This window comes from Cydia pomonella, chromosome 17, assembly GCF_033807575.1.
Source record: "Cydia pomonella isolate Wapato2018A chromosome 17, ilCydPomo1, whole genome shotgun sequence".
In the NCBI taxonomy this organism is placed as follows: domain Eukaryota; kingdom Metazoa; phylum Arthropoda; class Insecta; order Lepidoptera; family Tortricidae; genus Cydia; species Cydia pomonella.
Genome location: NC_084719.1, coordinates 15,869,960 through 15,894,986, shown reverse-complemented (window position 1 = coordinate 15,894,986; position 25,027 = coordinate 15,869,960). Strand labels below are relative to the sequence as shown.

Below are 25,027 nucleotides of genomic sequence, written 5' to 3'. Positions count from 1 at the left end.
TACCTTCAATTCTTTGTTTACAAATCGCTGGAATATCAAAATTCCATAATGCGACATTCTAAATAAAATTTTCCTATTAAAATAGTCTAATTATTTGAGAAATTCGATGGTTCAGAATTTTACAAATATATTCGTGGTAGGATATTCGAAATATTATTACAAAAAACGATAGTTAAATATTTAATAAGGAGGCATAAAAATTAATTGTAGGTAATACAACTCAATTGTCACTGTCTTAAATATAATTCATAATTGTATGTACGATTTATTTTCAGGCAATTCCTTCAAAATATTATTAGTGGAATAACATCAAACTTACATCATTGAACGTATGTTCATAGTCAATTATCAAATACTGTTTTCTTGCTTACTTAAAGTAGTTCTTACAATTACGTATTTTATAACAATCTCCTAACGGTTTGAGTAATGTCTAATGTTAATTAAGCCTATATTAACAACATTAAAGTTTTCACATAAGTGGAGCTTTTACCTCTCGGAAACGATACATTTGACGTCGCTTTCATTAACGAAGTTAAGGTAGTATATAATTATATTAAATTTTAAAAACATTTCCAGAACATATTTCGCAATAGACCCGGTTTAAATGTTTAAACATGGGTTTAAAACGCCAAAGTTTAACAACATTTAATACTTCAAAACATTCATATTATAAACATTGGTAGGTGAAATTGCAACTGGAATAAAATAAAATACAATTATTAAAGTTGAATTTCCAAAAGCCAATTAAATTTTAAAATTAACGAATCCCGCAATCGAAGCCGAAGAATAAGCTCCGTCCGTTTCTAACGTATCGGTTAAGCTGATCATCTGCAAGCCATAGAAGAGAGCAGATAGGTGACTGCCGCGCAGCTCAACTGCGCAGTGAGGTAGGACGACGCTCTGTTGCTCGTTTGCATGGCAGCAGGGTGCTCGCCTGTCAGAAACAAAAGAATTTGAGTAAAAGCTGATCGTGTCATATCGTAGTTTCCCTACATCCTAATCGCTCGCTACTGCTTTCGTTAACAGCTTTTTGGTGGTACTCCTCTCAGTCTACCACGGCAAGAGCCTAATCATCAAGTCCAAATCTACTACATAATCTTTAAAGTGCCTTGGCTTAATGTAGTTATGAGTGACACTTGGATTTTATATAATAGATTATATAATCTATTTAACATCTGGTACGGGTGATCTGCCTCCATTAGAACTCAGCATTGTGCACGTGCACGGATACGAAGGTGGAGTGCGAGCATTATAAGTTTTGTGGTGGTGCACTCATTAGTCTGTCCCGGCAAAATTAAAGCCTGTTCCTCTAGTCCAAATCTATCATTCTATAGTTCGCTTAATTTGGTTCAATATTCACACTTAAATTTTAGATCTTAATATATTATTTGGTAATTTTTTTACTATTTGACAGTGTTTTATGCCTCTGCCGGGTGCGCGTTGTTAGGCACGCACATGTACTTTTCCAAGGCGGTCAGGATTGCTTTATGGATGACTGACGTTATTACGGTCTGAGTCCCGGCCGAGGCTTGTGACGTGTCGTTTTCTACGACTGGTAGTCGATTACCACGTGATGCTGCCTATATAAAACTGAAGTAGGACGCCTCGGCCCGGACCCGGACCGTCCTAGCGTGAGTCATCCATTAGTCATCAAGAATTTGCAGGCAAGAGTCTGAGTGCCTCCGCTGTCATGAACGAATGCACTGAGCGAATACACGCCGGCGAGTGCCTACTATTTATCAATAAGCTACCCTTCACCCGCGCAAAACAGCGGAGGCACCATTCCTTCAAAAGTCCGAATCTAACATCCTGTATCGGAGAGCATTAGGTAATTGTGTCATAGCACTTGAATTTCAGTATGGTTTACAACAGAGGCTACATAGCCTAGAACTTACCATTGAGCACGTGCACGGACACGGAGGCCGGGTGCGCATTGTTAGGCACGCACGTGTAATTTCCAGAGTCGGTCAGGGCCGCTTTGGTCACCAGCAGTTTGCTGGTGGTGCCGCCTTCCGTTTTCTCCGTCTCGAGGCTGATGCCGCCGCGGGGAGAGTCGAAGTCGACCACGGAGTTGCCGTGATACCTGGGGGATTGGGTTAATACACATGATTACATACCTACCTAGACGATGATTTATGATGATGATATATTTATAGGTACAATTATTTCATACTCATTATTTTGTAAGACTTTACCAAGTAGACGCCATATTATTAATGTAGGTGTAGGTATATTGTTAAATTATCGAGGAGCGGCTGTGTAGGTGTAGCTAAAGGCAACTAAAACGTAGATTTCGTTAGATACATTTTTGTATCAATTCTATTTGCTTTAACTTAGACATACAGGACAATAAAGACAGGGTACCTAAATAAGTTATGAAATGACTTGTAAAATACGTATCTTGTAACATTATCCAGTTTTTATCCAACTGTTTTTTTTTAATAAGTATTTCAAGTTTATTAACTATGTATATGAATTCCACATGGATTCCCTAATTTTGTTGTGAAACGCCTAAACATTCAATTCAATTTATTACTCGTAATACGACTGCAGTAAAATACTGCTATTATTCTAAGTAGAGAATTATATTCTCATTACATAAATCCTCCCAGCAAGGTCAGCACAAACACATCAAGAGTCTGAATCTAAAATCGACACCCGATAAGTCCCTCCATCCCTCTGCACGTTACGCAACCATAAAAATCCACTGTTCAAACGAGAAACGACGTTAAGCACACAATGTTAGGATATATTTTCCTTGAACAGTTACAAATTATATCTTACCAGAGCACAGACGCGCTCGACGGTGGCGAAGAGTGCACGTTCACAGAACAAGTCAGAGATATTGTGCTTCCTTTCTTCACATACACGTCCTGAGAACCCCAGATGGAGGCTGCGGCCGCTGCAACAACAGAAAACCAACCTTATTTCTCACAAGTCTCAGTCTAATTTAGCTTGAAGTAGAATGATGCAGAGTAATGCTGCAACGTAAAATGCACTTTATGACCCACAAAATTGGGTGGCGTTTGGTCTAATCTATAGCCGCTTTGCGAGCGTTCGAGTTGAAATCTCTGTTCCAGATTTTGTATGTAGGTTTGCTACGGTTATGAAGCTTCATGTGAATAGATTGGTTATGAGTTTGAGACTTAAGCTACTAGTAAAGAGAGATAGTGTAGTACATGTACGTTATCATAGTTTATCTTCTAACTACCTACTGGAGTTTACTAAACATGAATATTTTTTATCCGGCTCACTTAAGAGCGTTCTCACAAGAAAAGTCGAAATATTGTAAAATTGGTAATATTCCTCGATGAAATTAAGAACTTTATGCTCATTATTAGAAACAAAGAGTACTTGTTCCAGTAAACGCGTCTTCTTATATTTAGGAATACGATGTGAAATATTAGAAAAAGGACTTATTTAATTAGTAATCATTATTTTCCGATGGTTGTTTGCGAAAAACCTCGTGAAGCACTGAATTTTGTGCTCTTATTTGTAAATTTTGTAAAGTTTACTCTGCTATAGGTGAATGTTTTGTATTCATAATATCCTGTAGTTTAGGAATACGATACGATATTTTTCCTCCATGCCTTTAAGAAAGAGAAAATCAAAGTAATTTGAGTTCAATTTTCTCTTCAAAACAAGTGTCAATTCCTATGAAAATCTATTTCATACCGAAGTTATTTTCATACTTAAGTAATCTGCAACATTTGCTTATACTGTCGGTATGCATTTATGTTTATCAAATTCTACTATAATTTTTTAGCATTTTATTGAAAACAACTCGAATATCACCGATACGCTCGCTCGCGATCTCAGTACCGCGGCAGAGCTTGTAGAGGCAAGGCAAGTCTAAAAAACCTTCCTAATTTTTCAAAGTTGGTAAACAATAGTTTGAACGTTTGAGAAGTACAATTATACGTTTTAATTATTTTCTCGTGTTACAGGGCTCTCTCGGTATACCTATAACTTAATTTGTTAGCAAACAAAAAAAAATCATATAGAACCCCATTTTACTCATTGAGTTATTATAATAGAGAAGCCATACCAAAAAAATTAAATTGTCGCAAACGCAACCTGTACCACGCAACCAAAATGTCGTAAGCGCCGTAAAATTCATGGCGCTTATGCGTTTAGGTCGCGAGATTCACGTTCCGCTTCTATGATTTATTGTCAATACCAACAACAACGCATGGCGCAAAATACTGGTTCTCTGTGGCGGTTGTAAACGTAATAATAATAGTTCAATGATTGTACTGCACTTTCTAAACTAAAAAAAAATCTTATCTTGTAGTTGCTATGTTTTTTAAGTTAACCATTAAAATGTGTAGATGTAATCTAGTTTAGATTAGAGTAGAATAAGCATACGAATGCATTAAAAGATGGTGTGTCGAAGTTCCAACTGTTGCATAAGAACGTTTTGCTCGAAATGTTTTCAGCAGTTTCCCAGCAGCAGGAACATTGCAGTTGATAAATAGTACCACGCAAGCAACTCTCAAGTAAGTTTGCGGATAATTCGTGGTTGTACGGATTTAAACGCAGATTCACTGAATTAAAGTTGGTAACAAGTAAACCTCCAATTTCACCAAATATTATGTGATATTCGTAGGAATATCTTAGTGTTTCTGAATCGGGTTATTCACAATAGATTACTGGCAGTGAATCTATTATTTTTGTCAGCTCTTCATATTTTTCATTGTTTTAATATCCACTTTGACTATTAGTCCAAAAACTTGGTCTTTGACAATTTACAGACAGTTTGCTAATAGTAGCCTACTATTGACATAAGAATAAAACTCATTTTTGGTACAAGTTTTTATTGCTGACTGTACTTTTCTTCCCCCAACCAACTAATACTCATCGAGACAATTCTAACAATCCCAAACACAATTAGTTTGCGTTATTTTATCACAGAGTTCCCATGGCCACCTCTTGTCTCTATCATCAGATCAGCAGATCGGGAAGTGGGTCAAATGTTGCTTCCAAGATTTGTCCCACACTAACATAGGTACTACTAACAGGGCAATTTAAGAGTCCTTATTCCTACAGACGAGCGTATTTTGTAAAATGCTTCCTTTTTCATTCAAGATTACGACGTAACTATTAGTATTTATTCAAAAACTGATAACGTACTTAAATAATCGTTTCCTAAACTAGGGGCTCCAACAGTTCAAATTTTCATTTTCTCTTTTAAACCTCTTTTTTAATGAGGTTTTTTGGGAGTCTTTTCCAAATTTTGCAGTGAGATGTGGCGTTTCGGTTCTCAATTTTGCTATAAACAAGAATCATTTGGTACATGAATGACTACAATTTGATTCAACATATCTCGTACGAGGGGCTGGAATGATTAACAATCGAAGATTCATTTGAAAAAAATGATAAAATACCTTCCGAGTTTTCTTCATTTTTTTGGCGAAAACAGGGTTTTATTATATTTTATTTCCGCAAATTGTACGCATATTTTGCTTTAAAAATAATATTATAGCAAACTGTAACTTTATGTTAACCTATAAAAAAAAAATCGTAACTATGGGACCTACATTGCCGTAAATTTATATTTTTTTAAAACACGTATAAATCACGCAGCAGCGACGCCCCGCTCGCAGTCCGCGCGGAGCGCGCTTAGAGGACGGACCTGTGCTCGATTGTCAGGCATTCGTTGCGATCGTAATCAGCTACGGAGTTCCGAGAAGTGCTATATACTGCGATTAGAAAATCTTAATAAAAGTTCATTTTTTACAGTATGCCTAACAGACTCGCTTATTGATGGATTTTCAGTGTTACTTTTTTTTTAATACTAAGTCGGTGGCAAACAAGCATACGGCCCGCATATGTACGCCTGCAACTCCAGAGGAGTTACATGCGCGTTGCCGACCCTAACCCCCTCCCGCCCCTCGTTGAGCTCTGGCAACCTTACTCACCGGCAGGAACACAACACTATGAGTAAGGTCTAGTGTTATTTGGCTGCGATTTTCTGAAAAACGCATTTTCACTTGAAATTACGTTAGGGTTTGCATTATTATTTTTGACCCGGATGAAGTCCAAGTTCTCATGATGGAGTCAGGAGTTGGTCACCAGAACTCCTAATCTACTAATTATAATCCCATCGTGTTTGGGCTCAAAAGATTTGCCCTGACGAACACCATCGATCTAGATGAGGTCCAGGGTCTCATGATGGAGTCAGGAGTTGGTCACTAGAACTCCTAATCTACTCATTATAATTCCATCGTGTTTGGGCTCAACAGAGTTGCCCTGATGAGCACCTTCAATCTAGATGAGGTCCAGGGTCTCATGATGGAGTCAGGAGCTGGTCACCAGAACTCCTAATCTACTCATCATAACTCCATCGTGTTTGGGTTCAATAGAGTTGCCCTGACGAGCACCATCAATCTAGATGAGGTCCAGGGTCTCATGATGGAGTCAGGAGCTGGTCACCAGAACTCCTAATCTACTCATCATAACTCCATCGTGTTTGGGCTCAATAGATTTGCCCTGATGAACACCATCGATCTAGATGAGGCCCAGGGTCTCATGATGGAGTCAGGAGTTGGTCACCAGAACTCCTAAACTACTCATCATAACCTCATCGTGTTCGGGCTCAATAGATTTGCCCTGACGAGCATCATCAATCTAGATAAAGTCCAGGGTCTCATGATGGAGTCAGGAGTTGGTCACTAGAACTCCTAATCTACTCATTATAATTCCAACGTGTTTGGGCTCAAAAGATTTGCCCTGATGAGCACCATCGATCTAGATGAGGTCCAGGGTCTCATGATGGAGTCAGGAGTTGGTCACCAGAACTCCTACTCTACTCATCATAACTCCATCGTGTTTGGGCTCAATAGAGTTGCCCTGACGAGCACCTTCAATCTAGATGAGGTCCAGGGTCTCATGATGGAGTCAGGAGCTGGTCACCAGAACTCCTAATCTACTCATCATAACTCCATCGTGTTTGAGTTCAATAGAGTTGCCCTGACGAGCACCATCAATCTAGATGAGGTCCAGGGTCTCATGATGGAGTCAGGAGCTGGTTACCAGAACTCCTAATCTACTCATCATAACTCCATCGTGTTTGGGCTCAATAGATTTGCCCTGATGAACACCATCGATCTAGATGAGGCCCAGGGTCTCATGATGGAGTCAGGAGTTGGTCACTAGAACTCCTAATCTACTCATTATAATTCCATCGTGTTTGGGCTCAACAGAGTTGCCCTGATGAGCACCTTCAATCTAGATGAGGTCCAGGGTCTCATGATGGAGTCAGGAGTTGGTCACTAGAACTCCTAATCTACTCATTATAATTCCAACGTGTTTGGGCTCAAAAGATTTGCCCTGACGAGCACCATCGATCTAGATGAGGTCCAGGGTCTCATGATGGAGTCAGGAGTTGGTCACCAGAACTCCTAATCTACTCATCATAACTCCATCGTGTATGGGCTCAATAGAGTTGCCCTGACGAGCACCATCAATCTAGATCAGGTCCAGGGTCTCATGATGGACTCAGGAGTTGATCACCAGAACTCCTAGTCTATTCATCATAACTCCATCGTGTTTGGGCTCAAAAGATTTGCCCTGACGAGTACCATCGATCTAGATTAAGTCGAGGGTCTCATGATGGACTCAGTAGTTGGTCACCAGAACTCCTAATCTATTCATCATAATGGTAATTTGATGGTGCTTGTCGGAGTAAATCTATTGAGCCCAAACACGATGGAGTTATGATAAATAGATTACGAGTTCTGGTGACCAACTCCTGACTCCATCATGAGACCCTGGACTTCATCTAGATCGATGGTACTCGTCAGGGCAAATCTTTTGAGCCCAAACACGATGGAATTATAATGAGTAGATTAGGAGTTCTAGTGACCAACTCCTGACTCCATCATGAGACCCTGAACATCATCTAGATTGATGGTGCTCGTGAGGGCAAATCTATTGAGCCCAAACACGATGGAGTTATGATGAGTAGATTAGGAATTATGGTGACCAACGCCTGACTCCATCATGAGACCCTGGACTTCATCTAGATCGATGGTACTCGTCAGGGCAAATCTTTTGAGCCCAAACACGATGGAATTATAATGAGTAGATTAAGAGTTCTAGTGACCAACTCCTGACTCCATCATGAGACCCTGAACATCATCTAGATTGATGGTGCTCGTGAGGGCAAATCTATTGAGCCCAAACACGATGGAGTTATGATGAGTAGATTAGGAATTATGGTGACCAACTCCTGACTCCATCATGAGACCCTGGACTTCATCTAGATCGATGGTACTCGTCAGGGCAAATATTTTGAGCCCAAACACGATGGAATTATAATGAGTAGATTAGGAGTTCTGGTGACCAACTCCTGACTCCATCATGAGACCCTGGACTTCATCTAGATCGATGGTACTCGTCAGGGCAAATCTTTTGAGCCCAAACACGATGGAATTATAATGAGTAGATTAGGAGTTCTAGTGACCAACTCCTGACTCCATCATGAGACCCTGAACATCATCTAGATTGATGGTGCTCGTGAGGGCAAATTGGCTTTGAAAGTTGCATAATTACCCTCTCCTTTGTGTTATGTTAAGTTGAAATATGTATTTCTCAGTAAGTGATTATTTGTAATCTTTTGAGAAATAAACATCTTAAACCTAAAATCTATTGAGCCCAAACACGATGGAGTTATGATGAGTAGATTAGGAATTATGGTGACCAACTCCTGACTCCATCATGAGACCCTGGACTTCATCTAGATCGATGGTACTCGTCAGGGCAAATCTTTTGAGCCCAAACACGATGGAGTTATGATGAGTAGATTAGGAATTATGGTGACCAACTCCTGACTCCATCATGAGACCCTGGACTTCAGCTAGATCGATGGTACTTGTCAGGGCAAATCTTTTGAGCCCAAACACGATGGAATTATAATGAGTAGATTAGGAATTATGGTGACCAACTCCTGACTCCATCATGAGACCCTGGACTTCATCTAGATCGATGGTGCTCGTGAGGGCAAATCTATTGAGCCCAAACACGATGGAGTTATGATGAGTAGATTAGGAATTATGGTGACCAACTCCTGACTCCATCATGAGACCCTGGACTTCATCTAGATCGATGGTACTCGTCAGGGCAAATCTTTTGAGCCCAAATACGATGGAATTATAATGAGTAGATTAGGAGTTCTGGTGACCAACTCCTGACTCCATTATGAGACCCTGGACTTCATTTAGATCGATGGTACTCGTCAGGGCAAATCTATTGAGCTCGAATACGATGGAATTATAATGAGTAGATTAGGAGTTCTAGTGACCTACTCCTGACTCCATCATGAGACCCTGGACTTCATCTAGATTGATGGTGCTCATCAGGGTAAATCTATTGAGCCCAAACTCGATGGAGTTATGATGAGTAGATTAGGAATTCTGGGGAGTTCTGGTGACCAACTCCTGACTCCGTCATGAGACCCTGGACCTCATCTAGATCGATGGTGTTCGTCAGGGCATATCTTTTGAGCCCAAGCACGATGGAATTATAATGAGTAGATTAGGAGTTCTGGTGACCAACTCCTGACTCCATCATAAGAACCTGGATGGACTTCATTCGGGTCAAAAATAATAATACAAACCCTAACGTGATTTCAAATAACACTGAAACTCTATAGCACTAATGTGCGCAAACGATTGGCATCTTGACTACGCAGCATGGGTGCGTAGCCACCATGCCAATCGATACGACAACGAAACACTATCTGTCTCTCTCTCGTACTAATATGCACAAACGATTGGCATCTTGGCTGGGCAGCATGGGTGCGTAGCCAACATGCCAAACGTTTACGATACGACAAGGAAACACTATCTGTCTCTCTATCGCACTAATATGCGCAATCGATTGGCTTCTTGGCTAGGTATCATGGGTGCGTAGCTAACATGCCAATCGTTTACGATACGACAACGAAACACTACTGTCTCTCTCTATCGCACTAATATACTTTATTTATACCTGCAGTCATTTAGTAACTTCTTCATTTTCCATTGGTGTGAAAGAGACAGAATAAAGAGCAAGGGTTATAGTACACTCTGTAGTCTGTACACTTAGTAGTAGTGTACATAAAAAAAAAACTACTGTGCATATACAATAAAATAAAGAGTGCCCATATGATATCATATGACACTAAAATTAATGTTGCTTGAAATTATATTGAAAACTATCAAGATTATTCTAGTCTGCATTGATACGCGCGTCGCGTTGCCGGCGCTCGCGTACCGAGCGCCAACGCCATCTATCGAGCGTTATTTCGTGAAATCGGAGAACGCTCCAAGGATTAAGGGCTCTTAAATAAAAGCTTGTAAAATATGAAGCTTAAATTAGAATCCTGAGTTAAAACTTCTATGTCATAATAATTTTAGTAAGTTTAGTACCTGTGCCTTTTATCCTGACTGTTTTTCTTTCTGTTTAAGTTTATGTCTATTCCAGAAAAAATGCGTGCGCTTGTAAGTTTTTGGATCGACTAAGAATTTACACGGATATTTTTATTGGTTGGCTGTAAGAAGTAATATTTTATATTCATAAGCCGTATTGCTCTGATCTGAATGCTGATTAGGGGGCTCAAGTGCTGTAGGATATTGATATACTTTGAAATTTGGATTAAGTTATGCATGACAGAGGTTGAGGCGGACACATCATTTACAAAGCACGTGCGTCCCATGTGGTTCACGCTGATTGTAACATGACATCTGCTTAGAACTGCTATTCTGTACCCTAACCGTGTTTCACGCGGCAATATTCGATAGCGACTATGTTAAATCACTCGTGATGCGTCTCTCTCGTTACTTAATTGAGGCTTTTATAAAGAAAATTGATAGCTCGACATCGCTCGTGTCAAAGGCGCGCAGTAAAGTCGCTATCCAAACATTCCAAAAATACACTGACGACGATTGACGATTTTTTTTTAGATCGGTCCTTAGATAATTTACCTACTAAATAGGCAATAATAAGACGGCTTGTGATCATCACACATTGACTCTCCAATAGTAGACCGAAAGTCTAATCAAATGTTTGATGATTATTTATGTATAAGATAATACATGAGTAAGAACAGAACATGTAAGTCATTGAAAAACTAATTTAGCTATGTATCGTATTATCGCGTAATAAATTTAAAGTTCAGAGTGGTTTCCCAATTAGCTGTTATACGTATTATGGAGGCTGTGAGAGGTGTGTCTAATATAGACAGTGTTTGCTTTGCACCCAGAAGCTGAGAGTTCACATCAGTATAATGAGCTCATACTAACGCCATTATGGAGAAAGGCTAGAGTTAGTTAATGTTGTTTTGATATTAAACGCAATATCATAGAGATGCATGCTGCATTTCAATCTACGTCTGCTTGATTAATATACTACGTGTGATGGTCTATGAAAGTCGCACTTTTGCCGGCTTTCTGTCGTGGTTGACACGTTCGATTATGTAGTTCTTTAAGTTCTTGATTATCTTAAGTGCGTTTTTTTTTAAAGTACAACCATCCTATCCGTAATGGGAAAAAGCTACTAAAATCTAGTATTTCATGATCATGTTATTAATTAATTAATAACAACTTTTTTTTTTTAATTTTCAAAGAGATAATATTTTCTAACCTACATCCAAATAAAATAAATACTCTGTGAGAGTTGTGAGACACTGCCACCTCTTACTTATACTGTTGTTGACTTCAAACAGTATAAATTATGTAAGTAAATTATTTATATTTTGTATGGTTACATGTACCTAGCAACCAATCAGTTCATGAACACCACACACATACACGAGAAATTATTCTACTTGTTCAGTCGGACCATGCTAAGGTTTCATGCTAAGTACTACACCAAGTATGGCGCTCCTATAAGTTTTTTTTTATACTACGTCGGTAACAACAAAAACCAATGTTAGGCCGGGGTTAGCTCCGTAGTCTATGGATGCCTGCAACTCCAGAGTTTGCCGACCCTAACACCCGCACCCTCATTGAGCTCTGGCAATCTTACTTACCGGCAGGAACACAACACTATGATAAGGTCTAGTGATATTTGGCTGCGGTTTTCTGTAAAGTGGAGGTGGGATATGTATGGTTACTGCTAAATCTGTGAAAAACTAGCGTGGCCAGAATATAGCTAATAGTAAGAACATAACATTAAAGTGTTGCTTATGATACTAATGTAACGAGTTCACCGCAATAAGTTGCGGTCATCAGTATCGATTCGTTGTCGGGTATCAGTAACGATTTCATCATACGGCCCGATTCGAACTTTAAGGTAAGATACGATATGAATCGGATATTTCAGTTTCTTCAAACAAAAAAGTCACTTTTGACACTGAAATATCCGATCCATATCGTATCTAGACCTAATATTTGACATTTCTTAAAGTTCGAAACGGGCAGATATACACTATACTCATGAGAACAGTACCCCTAGTGTAACTGTGATCGACATCATAACGTGACGAACGCGTTTGCGTTAAGTGTCATTTTGTATAGGATTTTGAGGTTCCAAAACGTCCCGCTTGGCGCGCTCTTTCGAAATCCAATACAAAATGAGACTAAACGCAAACGCGTACGTCACGTTTGGAAATCGAATTTATTTACACTAGGGGTACTGAACCTTTATATGAAAGTTTTACATACATCAAGTAATCTGTTTTTAGTGTCCTAGAGTATACGCCGTTGGACGTAGCGCAATTTCATATGACGTCACCATAGACACGTGTCACAGGGCTTTGTCCCCTACGGCGGTATCATGGTCGCATTTTTATCGCTTATCATGTTATGCGTCACTTTCGCACTTACATATTTGTTAGAACGTGACAGGCACGATGACATATGATAAAAAACCGATCATCTTAGCCCTACTGGTGGATTTTAGGGCTAATGAGATAAGGTGAAAACTAAACGGATTTTCTTGCTCGGAAATATTGCAAAAACGATGTCCTTCGTCTGTCTTACTGTGAGTGCAATCACACTGGATCGTTCACTTCATACGGTCGCTGAATCAAAGTAATGATTGCTAGTCACTCGACATTGTTTTCATCCAGTGAACGACTCAGTATTATTCCACCATAACAACATAACAACATTTAGGTATGTGAGAAATCCTTTAATAGTTTCAATTAAAATACAAATCCGTTTTCCGACGTTTCCGATCTTTAGCAAGTCTTTGTGTTCACCTCAAAATATTTTGTCTAAAGCGTTAATCTAAAACATTTATGACATTGAGAAACTGTTCTCTGTTTTGATCCTATTCAGTATATTGTGTCAAAACGAAGTGCAAAGTTGAAGTCGCAATCATAACATAAGTAGCAAGAAGCGAAAATAATCTATTGCAAAGAAATAAAGCGTGAAAAAATAAAAATAAAATAGGGTTCTAGAGAGATACCTGAGGAGCGGGACGGGGCCTCGGTCGCCGGGGTTAAGGACTCATCTGCAATGCACAAGACAACAGATCAGGAAGGGAGGGAATACAAAGTGACGCTGACGACCATAATAGGGGAGTGAAAGAGACAGACGGGATATTAGATTAGTGGGGTTAAAATGCAAAGCGTGCTCATAGTAATAATAAATGTGCAATCGAATTGTCTTAAAAGCCTCTGAGTTGGCTTCGACACCGTGTAGCGCGCCTGCCTCACAGATATGTGATATTATTTTTACTATATTTCTATACACACGAAAGACACGAAGTATAAAATGGCTGAAAACTGAGAGCCAATATTCTGTTTAAATTTTCCAATCTCTGTAAAACGTCAGATTAATTATTTTAGTGTGGCAGGTTGCTTTGATCTAATTCCTAAAGTAAAGATAACCTTGTTTTTTTATATTTTATGTACAAACACCAATATTTTTATAATTAAAACGTATATTTACAAAATTACAATATTAAATCAAAGTAGATAAAGAGCTAATTCGTGGGCCAATTTTATAATTTGGATATAGCCAGTTCTTATTAATTAAATAAAAGAAATGTAAGAAATGTAAAAATAAAATATTTCAAAGAAAATAATTTTGTGAAGAAGTGATTATAACAATATGTATTATTTTATGAAAATAATTAAATTTATTAACTAACAGAAATTCAATAAGTGAAAAGAAAAAAATGCACCATGTGAAGCTTGTGCATGTATGTGTGATAATTTTGTGATGCTGTGATGCGGGCACTGCAGCACTGTTATTATATTTTCAATGACATAAAACAATGGCCAATTTATTCGATCTGATAAATAAGTCTACACCTGCGTCCAACGATTTTAGCAAGCAAGCTTTAAAAAATCACCACTTTAGAAACTATACGACAGAAACAAATTGCGGACATAAAGAAAGATATTTTGCGGGAAAATATTCAGAACGGATTGTATACATTTTTCAGGTATAACAAGCTGGGTAATTGAGCGAAACGCAACATGATGCCTGACGAATGGAAACGGGCCACAGCGCAGACATCAGAATAGGCTTGTAGGTTTTTAATAACTACCACAATAAGTATCACAAACAAAATGCATTGAACTTTTATTAGTACGTATGGAACCGGCAAGGAGAACCAGTATTTTGTTGACACCATGAATAGTTGTTATTTTGAAAACAAACCATAGAAGCCGAGCGTGAATCTCGCGACCTAAACGCGTAAGGGCCATGCATTTTATGGCGCTTACAACATTTCGCTTACGTAGTACACATTGCGATTGTGACAATTTCATGGTATGGCTTCTCTATTAGTAATAATAACTCAATGAGTAAATGAGTTTTATTTTAATTTAAATTGAGAATGTTCTACGTTTGAAACCCTGGGTGGTATAATTTAACGTTATTGCCTTTGTTTCCTTAAATCGATCTTAATAATCTCGCACCTACGTATTGACTTAAATGGCGTTATATGCATAACTTGCAATAAGTAAAAAATCGTAACATCATTACAGATTTTTTTTATTATATTCTATCTTGTGTCCCTCTGCTAGGTAATTGTCTATAATTATAGATATATTATCCTTATCAAGGTGACTTCATGAGGGAAAAGTTATCAAGACCCCGTAAGTATCTACATTGTTGCTAGCCTATAGTCTGTATCTTTAGGTATTTAAAAAAAGGTAAACAAAATCTACCCTCAAATGGCTCCTTAAGGCAGCTGAGGGTAGATGAAAACATTACATGATCAAATAATGTAGGTTTTAAAGTCAGGTCGTTCAGTGACAGATCCAGGTGGTTTTGTATTTGGTTGGTTAACCAATAAATATTAAAACTACCCGAAAATTTACAAATTGTTTGTTTACCTTTTTTTAAATACCTAAAGATACAGACTATAAGAAGTAAAAATATCTTGACGCTGTTCTCACTTATTGACTGGAAAATTGACAGTCAGTCGTATATTATGTCAGCGTGATGAAATAGGTGCTATCGCCAGGAGTTTGGCTCAAATTCCTAGAAAAACGTTTCTTCCCATTTATTTATTTATTTTATTTACAATAAGTGTGTTTATATTCTTAGTCATCTTTACACATGTTAATAAAATTAGATCCCACAAGTGCAGTGCAGGAATATAAACAACAGCCTAGTCCGGAATGCGTGCTTGAACTACTTCGTTTATAATAATCGTCAAAAAATTTCAAGCACGCATTCCGGACTAGGTTGTTATTTATATTACGATAGCACTGCTGCTGGTCCTAATTTATCTTTGTTAAATCTACTTGAGCATAGTAGTAGAATGAATTCAGCGTTTTAAAACGTGTCGTTTTCGAGCAAAAAGTCCCACTTTGTCGCTTGCCATAATGATGCTTTCACAGGTTATTCGTTTAAAGATACAAGCTAATCTCGTCCTAAGCGATAAAGTGGAGCCTTTCACTAGACTTCTACAAAAATGGTGGACGTGCTGCGTATCCTCAAAACAATCTATTTAATCTGCTTAAGGCTAAAAATTGTGTTGACTGTAGAAATATTGCACAGGCACTTAACGATGACCTTATGAATAGATTATCAAACACTTGGTATTCAGAGAACAGTATCCTTGCTTATTATTAAATATAGGTTGCTTTTCGGTTTTCGCAAAGTCTATTTATTAATTCATGGCAGCATTTGACACCCGGTTGATTCAAAATGGCTGCCACTAATAAACGATCAAAGACGGTGCGGAAGGATCTGAATAATTTAATTGATCCTAAAATGCCAGACAAATTCCATATCAGCGTAATACCGAATAAAAATTTATTAAATAAGATAAAAAAAAGAAGTCATGTAAACATTACTGTAATACAAAAGAGGATGATTGCATCAGTTCGGAATTTGAGAATAATGTTAAAAATTCAGTTACTTATGGGAGAAAAGATGGAGAAAAGCCACAAATGCAAAGGTGTCAGTTTATGTCAGAGCCACTTCCATTTTTGGCGTTCTTCAAGGAATATATTTTTTATTCCATTTTACCGGCCAATTCTTTTTTTACGATGTAAAAATAAATATCCGTGTTCAAAGTGTATTACTAATGCAATACATTTATTTATTTATTTATTTATTTATTTAAACTTTATTGCACACATAAAGAAAAATGTACAAATGGCGAACTTAATGCCAAAAGGCATACATTTCAAAAGCTCTTTATCACAAACAAAAAAAGAAGGCTAATTAGAGTCCTGTATATCTAAATTTGGTAGTATTACGTTTAATTATCTGTTCTTTTTGAAACGTAAAACTAAATGATAAAAAGACACAGCAAAAATTCGTTCAATAAAGTCAACGAAAATAAGATTGCATTTTTAAATTATTTTTATTTTTAAAATATCAACCGATATTCAGTTAGTTAATATAGCTTTTTCTTATCCAATAGATATCCTGTAGGCTGTAGGTAGGGCTACTATGGTCGGTTTTTTATCATCTATCATCATGCCTGTCACGTTCTAACAAGTATATAAGTGCAAAAGTGACGCTTGACACGACAAGTGATAAAAATGGGACCATGATACCGCCGCCGCAGGGTATTTACAATTTAGTACTTATAATCTCAGATTCAATAGAAAAGTTAAATTAGGGCTTCTCGCTCTCTTGTTTAAGTACCGTAACGAACATATTTCTAAAACACAGCTATTGCACAAGTTAAGTACAATAATATTTAAAATGGCTTTAATATTTCCGAAACTAAAGTTGATATAGATAAAAACTTAAGTTATTATCTATATCAACCGACAGCCAAAATGCACACTATACCTTAAACAAAAGTTGGGTAGGTAGGTATTTATACGTGGGCAATATTGAAAATCTCTGCATAATAATGAGCCAATTATAGACCAACAAGTAAAAGAAAATGCTTATTGTTTGAAAATTAACTCTTCATCTAGTTTTTGAGGTACCTATAATTAATTTGGTGGCGATGTGTATTTTAGGAATTCCGGTAGTTAGAAAATTGTATATCGAGTATTTTATAATTTTAAGAGGTTTTTTTTTAAGCTCGAATTTTATACGTTATTGAATATGCCTTGTTCGACAAAGTTAAAAGTAGCTTTAAGTATTATACAGGGTGTTTATTTAGTCACCTGCAATAATTTACGAGGTGAATATATAAGTCATACTCAGCAACTTTTAATATGGGACCAACCGAAAATCGCGAAAAAAATGTCTGTTTCACACATTTTGGCTGTCTGACCTTGACATTTTCTATGGGGTAGTAAATTTTTATTTCGCGATTTCGGGTTTGGTCCCATAGTAAAATTTGCTCAGTATGTCGCGTACCACTCCAGCATGGCGACCGCGGGGTGAGGTACCAGTGGGGGGCAGCCAAGTGATCACATGACTTACCTACTAGCCACCGCGGCAATAAGTCGGCGCAGTTACATTTTTGTATATTTTATTATAAAAATCATAGTAACAGTTTCATATTCAGCATCCGCAAAACAGGATATCCCCTCAACACAGTATGACCTATATATTCACCCCGTAAATTGTTGCAGGTGACTAAATAAACACATGAATCCCAGTTTTCGTGCGATTATAGTTTTATAATTTTAGTAGCTTTCGTATTAATCTTATGGAGGATTAATCAAGCCGGACGTTTCTCAACAGCGACGCTCTAAACTGAAATTGCAGTTGTGAGCTCAATTATACACCGTGTTTTTTTTGATTTGCGTTAATTTCGAGGGTGCATTCCTGAGCTTAAATTAAGTAACTTTCTCAAAGATACCGATATTCTAACTAACTCCATTTCGGAGATAATCAATCATAAATTTTTATATTATAAGGCCCTTACGAGCGTGTACACTTGCTTTAGGACCTGCTTACTTATTAGTTAGTGTTTAGTGCGAGTTCATACATTTGCTACTAAACGTACGTACTATCTCGGACGATCGATGTTAGAAATGACATTGATATGTCACAGTTTTCAATTGTTTGGTTGAGTTAAATGTAATGCCCGTGTTACAACAACGCTATATGCAACATTTAGTTACTTTTTATAAAAATAAAAATAGTAAAAAAAAAAACAAAAAAAAATATTTTTTTTTGAAAATTAACTATGCCATTTAGTTTCCTTAAACGTACTTACCGAAACCCCGGAGTTAACGCAATTCAATAAAAACACGGTGTATAAAAGTTATAACAAATCATATAGCAGATTCAGAAATCCATAGGTATCTATGAGACAATTAAAATAAAATCCTACTTGTTCACGTTTACGTCAAAAAACATGAATCTACTAAATAAATTGACTAGAGAGATTCACTCGAGCGAAAGTCAAGAAATCACGTTTCGAATCAATGAAATTATAAATAAGAAACGCCTCAAAATTGCTAGTTAAATTTTTAGCAACCGTATTATATCTAAAAAGTGCTTCGATTTTTCAAAAATTCTGCTTACTGAACCTTTACACCTTAAAGGTACACTTTACCGTACCATGTACCATTATAATTCTTGGAGACTTTCAAGCATTTCTTGACCCAATTAACATTGTTAGATCAAATATTTACCTCGCCATTAGAATAGGTATTTTATGAGATTTATTCTTCTATTAAGAAATTAAATTAGCCATGACCCATTTATCTAAATAAGAGCTCTGTATTTAAATGAATAAAACCCAGAAAACGCTTTTAAAAAATCACTGATACGTTTATTATAATTTACTCCCTATTGAAATTCTTCAATTTACTTTATATTTATTCTATTTTAATAAAACATGGGTCGTTGATGCCCTCAATTCGGGCCCTTCAAATATTTAATGCTCAATTCGCCTTTGATGGCAAAAGGATACAGCAATGTATTATTAAATATTATATTTATCTATGCTAAAATGGCCAAAAGGTCATTCTGTGAGAAAGCTTACTGTCAACTGACAAAACAATACCCATATTATTATTTGAGTAAACAAAGGCATTTGATTTTAAAAAATAAATGTGAAACTAATAATTTTGGACGGAGCTCTGAAATTAAAAACGTACTGTTAGATTAAGCTCTATTTTAAAAGCTTTTATTTAACTTGCAATGTATGCATGTATGTTTGTTCGGGAGGAATCTTGCAACTCAATTTTGAAGCAGATATCTTCAGCCGATTGAGCTGAAATTTTGTATACACGTTTAGTTTGGATGACAATGCATGATAAATTATGTGACGTCATTCTAAATCCAACATGGCGGACCATTCAAGATGGCGGAATAGTTATTTACAGTACATATGGGACTACTTTATAGCACTAGTGCGAGAAGTAGCATATTACGTTACTGTGTCGAACATTTAAAGGGCCATATGTACTGTAAAACGTTGTACGATACATGTGCGAATAGGTAATTCGCAACTCGTGTCGATTTAAAACACTCCCTTCGGTCGTGTTTTAATTTATCGCCACTCGTTTCGAATTTCCTATTTTTCGCACTTGTATCGTAATGTACTATTTTAATGCACTTCTACAATATGGGTATCAAATGAAAGGGATTGTTGACAGTAACTCAAAATAACTAAAAAGTAAAAAATAAAATAAAAGTTTTTTTTTAATAAAAGTTTTTATTTAAATGCTCTAAAAAGCAGAAAATAAAATTTTATGAACAAGCTTTTATGAACATATAAATTGTGTATAATGAGGTTATAAGTTGATGATTAAAATTTTAAAGGAAAATTTTATTTTCTTCTTTTTAGAGCATTTATATAAAAGCATTTAGTAAAAAAAAATACTTTTATTTTATCTAACAATAGTAAAACCAAGTAAAAGGTGACTAGAGTGACGTGAGTGAGTGAGAAAATAATAAGAGGTGACGTTGACAGGTTGTCCGAGTCTCACTTTTTCAACATATAGGTAAACAGCCAGGCAGTATTATTTTTGTAAAAGCTAAGTTTTTTGTCAGTTACGCTTACTCCACTTGCGGATCCTTCACTTGCGTCGTAAGTACCTTGGTACATGGTACATCCTATTCTTGTATAAATAAAAAAAAACAGATGCCAAGTCATAAGCAAGAAAACCAAATAACCTGGCTAAGTTCCACGTGCTTAACAAAGACTGATTTGCCTCACTTTGTATACGAGCATTAGCCCCTTAATATGACAAGAGATGAATGTGAGATTATATCTTCGTCAGTTTTCACATTGGACAGCAGCTGGGGACAAAGTGGATCCTTGTGTGTACCCAGAATTGAAAAATGACTTGCGTTTTTATATTTTATTACAGTTTTTTTTAGATTAGTTGGTTTAGTGGATTAATGTGAACCATGCGGTCGGCGACCTTTAGGGACATTAGGGACCGAAATTTTCAAGAACTTTAGAATTCTCACAGCGCATTTTCCATTTTGTATTCATTTAAGGGCGTAACCTTTTTGAAGTTAATGCACTATGAGACAACATATATTAATTTAAATCCGCAGACTGAACACATTCCTTGTTACATACATTGCAGCCATATTTTTTGTGTATAGGTATGCTTTAATAAATGTGTTTTTAAATTTTGTACTTATGTAGTGCGGTTGAATTTAGAAATTGAGGCTATTATGATTGTTCTTGGTTATTATTCTTATTTATGTTGTGCTGTAGGTAAAGTAAGTTTACTAGAAATAGAGGCCGTCTACAAGTTGCATCGGTTTTGCTATTTTTTCTACCTCTTTTATCTATTCCGCGCAGGAAAACAAAGTAAAAAAGCGGTATTAAGCGAAATAACGGTATTTTTCTATGAAATTCCATTTCGGGAGAAAACGTTTTCCAATAACTAAATCTTCACAAATCACTTTGATTTTGATGTCGATCGCTTCAGCATAATATATTATAGATTTGTAGGTTTCGCTTAAAAAAATTGTTTCGCAAATTTTGAAAAAAAGGAAAACCTATAAACCTAGTTTTTCATTGTGTCAATAACATATGTACTAAAAAATCATGGAGCATGGAAAATATTTAGAAGTGAAAAAACCCTATCTCGTTTTGTATGGTCGTTCACGTGGTATACATCTCTCTTAATATATCTGTACATCCTTAATTCTAATAAATCTGGGCATTCCATAATATTTATAAATACTATAGAAGATCGTTTTGTTTACAGAATGAGTATTTCAGATATTTATTTTTATGCGTTCATAATTAATCTATGAATAATCTATTACCTTAATAAAAAATATTCATAAAAGCTATTTGTTAATAAAAAAATTATTCAAACATAATAATATTTATCTTTCCTAAAAATACGACCAGTTCAACTCCAAGTATAAACGGCATTTCAATGTACTACTAATATGAAAATATCAAACGATATAATACTCGAAAAATATTATCTTTTGCTTATTTTTTCATAACATATTTACCCCCAGATGATAACAAAGGGTATTTTATTTTATAAAGCATATTTTTGGAAAAATACCTACTGTAATGAATGAATGAATGACTTTATTGCGTATTTGGAAATTCAGGTTACAAAGTAGCAGTTACAATTGCAGAAAATGAGTCACACCGAACCCTACCTTTACAGGTGTACACGCTATTACATCTAGTTCTAGAATTATATTAAATACAAAATAAAAATTACAAAATGTCAACTAATATAAATAATATTCAATTATTAAATGGTTAATGGTAGGTCCAAGTAATCATTAAGGCTGTAAAAGCACTTATTTATAAGCCACATCTTAACAGTATTTTTAAATCTGTTACTATTGAGATTCTTAAAACTATCTGGCAATTTATTAAATATGTCAATACTCATCATAAAACAGTTATTACATGTCAGTTTTAGTCTAGCTAAGGGCTTGTATAGTTTATGTATATACTGGTTTCGAACTTCTCTGGATGATAATTCCTGGACCTCTTGAAACATGTATTTGTGCTTATGTACAAATAAACAAACCTCCAAAATATACAAACTATGTACCGTTAGGATGTGGTGCTTGATAAAGTATGGACGGCATGATTCAAGTAGTTTGAGTCCAAATAAGGCCCTCATACATCGTTTCTGAATCAAAAATAGGTCCTCTCTGTCTGTTGAATTTCCCCATGTTACAATTCCGTATCGCAAGGCCGAATCCACGTAACCATTATAAGCAGTAATAGCGGCCTGAAGAGACACAACCTGACGAATTTTTCTTAATGCATAAACAAATTTATTTACTTTGGAACCTAAAGTTTCAATATGCGCTTTCCAATCGCAATAACTGTCCAATGTTATACCTAGAAAGGTCATTTGCGTCACTTCTTCAATTGGGACACCATTATAATTTACATCCAAATGCACCTTATTTCCCCGAGATGTACAAAATTGCATAAATTTAGTTTTTGCCACATTCACTTTTAAGTTATTTACAGTTAACCAGTTTATTGTTTGTTCTAAAGTCATATTAATATTATCATTATAATTAGTCAAATCAGTCCCCTCTATAATTATGGTAGTGTCGTCAGCAAATAAAATGGAATCATTAGATAAGGATTTGGGCAAATCATTAATATAAACTATGAACAGCAATGGGCCGAGGATACTGCCTTGTGGAACGCCATATTTATTTTCTATAAAAGATGATTGGTGTGGTACAACAATTTTATCATCAGCACGGTAACTTAAAGTCTCAACACATTGAGTTCGGTTTGTCAGATAACTTTTAATCCAGTTATATGCTGGCCCCCGAATGCCATATTTATATAATTTTAAGAGCAACCTTTTGTGACATACAAAGTCAAAAGCTTTGGTCATGTCCATAAAGAGCGCAGTTACAGGTAGCTTATTGTCAATGCATTTTGTTACTCGTTTAATTAATTTAAATGCTGCTAGAGAAGTACTTCTGCGCTTCCTAAAGCCATTTTGTTCGTCACAGATAACGCCACGCGATTCGAAAAACTTATTTAAACGGTTGTACATGACCTTTTCAAAGACCTTCGAGAAAATCGGTATGAGCGTTATTGGTCTGTAATTCTCTGGCAAGCATTTAGGACCTTTTTTGTATAATGGTTTAACCACTGATTTTTTTAAGATTTCAGGAAAAACACCTTGATTTAATGACAGGTTTAAGATGTACACTAATGGCTCAGCAATAAAACCTATATTATTCTTAATAATATCTGTTTGCAAAGAGTCGAAGCCTACAGCTTTTGAATTCCTTAGTGAATTTACAGTTTTTAATAACTCCTGTACATTAATTGGATTTATAAATATACTGGAATCTAAATTATCAATATGAATGTGGTCCGATGAACCTGTATTAGAAGTGCAGTTGTCTTTGACGACATTCACAAAGTAGTTGTTGAATATTTCAGCAATCTGTTTTTGGTCTGTGATAGTAATAGTACTTATAAACTATATCTTCTTATGAACTGTATACCTAGTCGTAAGGTTTGTTATTTAAGTATTTACCTATGTAGGGCTTAAAATCTTATTTCTTGGAAAAACCCAAACTCAAATATGGGAGAAAATCGGATAAAATATTAATATTGATATATATAGGCTGATACGGAGGGTTCTAGGAGGCGTAAATTAGGAGACCGTGCGTTAGTACATAGGTTTATTACCGGACTAAAGAAACGGTTACAAAAATGCCGGCGCCAGAGGGCGCGTGGGTAGACTTAACCCTACCCACCACCAATATACATACATGACAAATATAATGAAATGTAATCGACTTATCGTCGGGGATAGTGCAATACCGTAACTACCAAAGTCGTAAGAGTTCGAAATTCAAACAATGTACAAGGTAATTGGACCTTACTGCATTTGTTAGTTACGCGGTATTGCACTATCCCCGACGTTATCGCGTCAGACTCGTTAATGACATTAATTGTGACATTATCTATGAAAAGGGACCTTATTGTCGATGGCACTTACGCCATTATCAACGATGCTCCCATATTATAAACAACGCCGCGCTACGCAGTGCGGTGTAAGCGCCATCGACAATAAGGTGCCTTTTCATAGATAATGTCACAATTATCAAATATAGAAGAACCATGATTGTGGTATATTTTATAATGCAATTTTTTTTTGCTTATTGATGTTAATAGGAGCCTACATTTGAAATATTTTTGACATGTTTTTTTGTGTGCAGGATTGTAACTATTTGTTACCTTAAAATTAACTCCTTTTCAAATTTTTTCGTGGGGCTATAGGTACAGTACTGGGTTGTTGAAAAAGCGAGGATACAGGATTTGACCACTACTTAAAGACCAATAAAGGCCAGAAATATTTGTTTCAATTTCTTTTAAAACTTATTTTATCAGAACTATGTATATTAATATCGTATGTATATCGCATGTTATATAAAAAAATATGAATAGCATAACAGCGTTGTCGATAATTGACACTATTATCCTCATTATTTTCTAGGTTCAAATCTCGGTAAGAGGTTATACGTATAAATTATATAAATATCGTTGTCTGCGTACCTACAACACAAGCCTTCTTGAGCTTACTGTGGGGCTTAGTCAATGTGTGTAAGAATGTCTTAATATTTATTTTATTAATTAATTAATTGATTGATTTATATATAAGAGAGTCGCCAATATAAATCAATTCGACTTAATAAAACCTAATAAAAGTTACATATACAAATGAATTAAAGAGTAGATGAATTAAGTATCAATTACGACTTCAAAAGAAGAG

The 25,027-nt window shown here is 36.1% G+C and overlaps 1 protein-coding gene across 1 annotated transcript in view; it reads right to left on the bottom strand.

The window, feature by feature from the left end:
• Positions 1–217: 217 nt before the first annotated feature.
• Positions 218–25,027, bottom strand: part of LOC133527086 (protein sidekick-1-like) — a 310,716-nt gene continuing 285,906 nt past the window's right edge. Inside the window, exons 5-7 of the mRNA XM_061863979.1 lie at positions 2,785–2,902; positions 1,896–2,083; positions 218–934 (exon numbers count right to left, since the gene is read on the bottom strand). Coding sequence (XP_061719963.1) covers positions 825–934; positions 1,896–2,083; positions 2,785–2,902 — 416 coding nt within the window. The 3' untranslated portion in view covers positions 218–824. The remainder of the gene's footprint in view (positions 935–1,895; positions 2,084–2,784; positions 2,903–25,027) is intronic.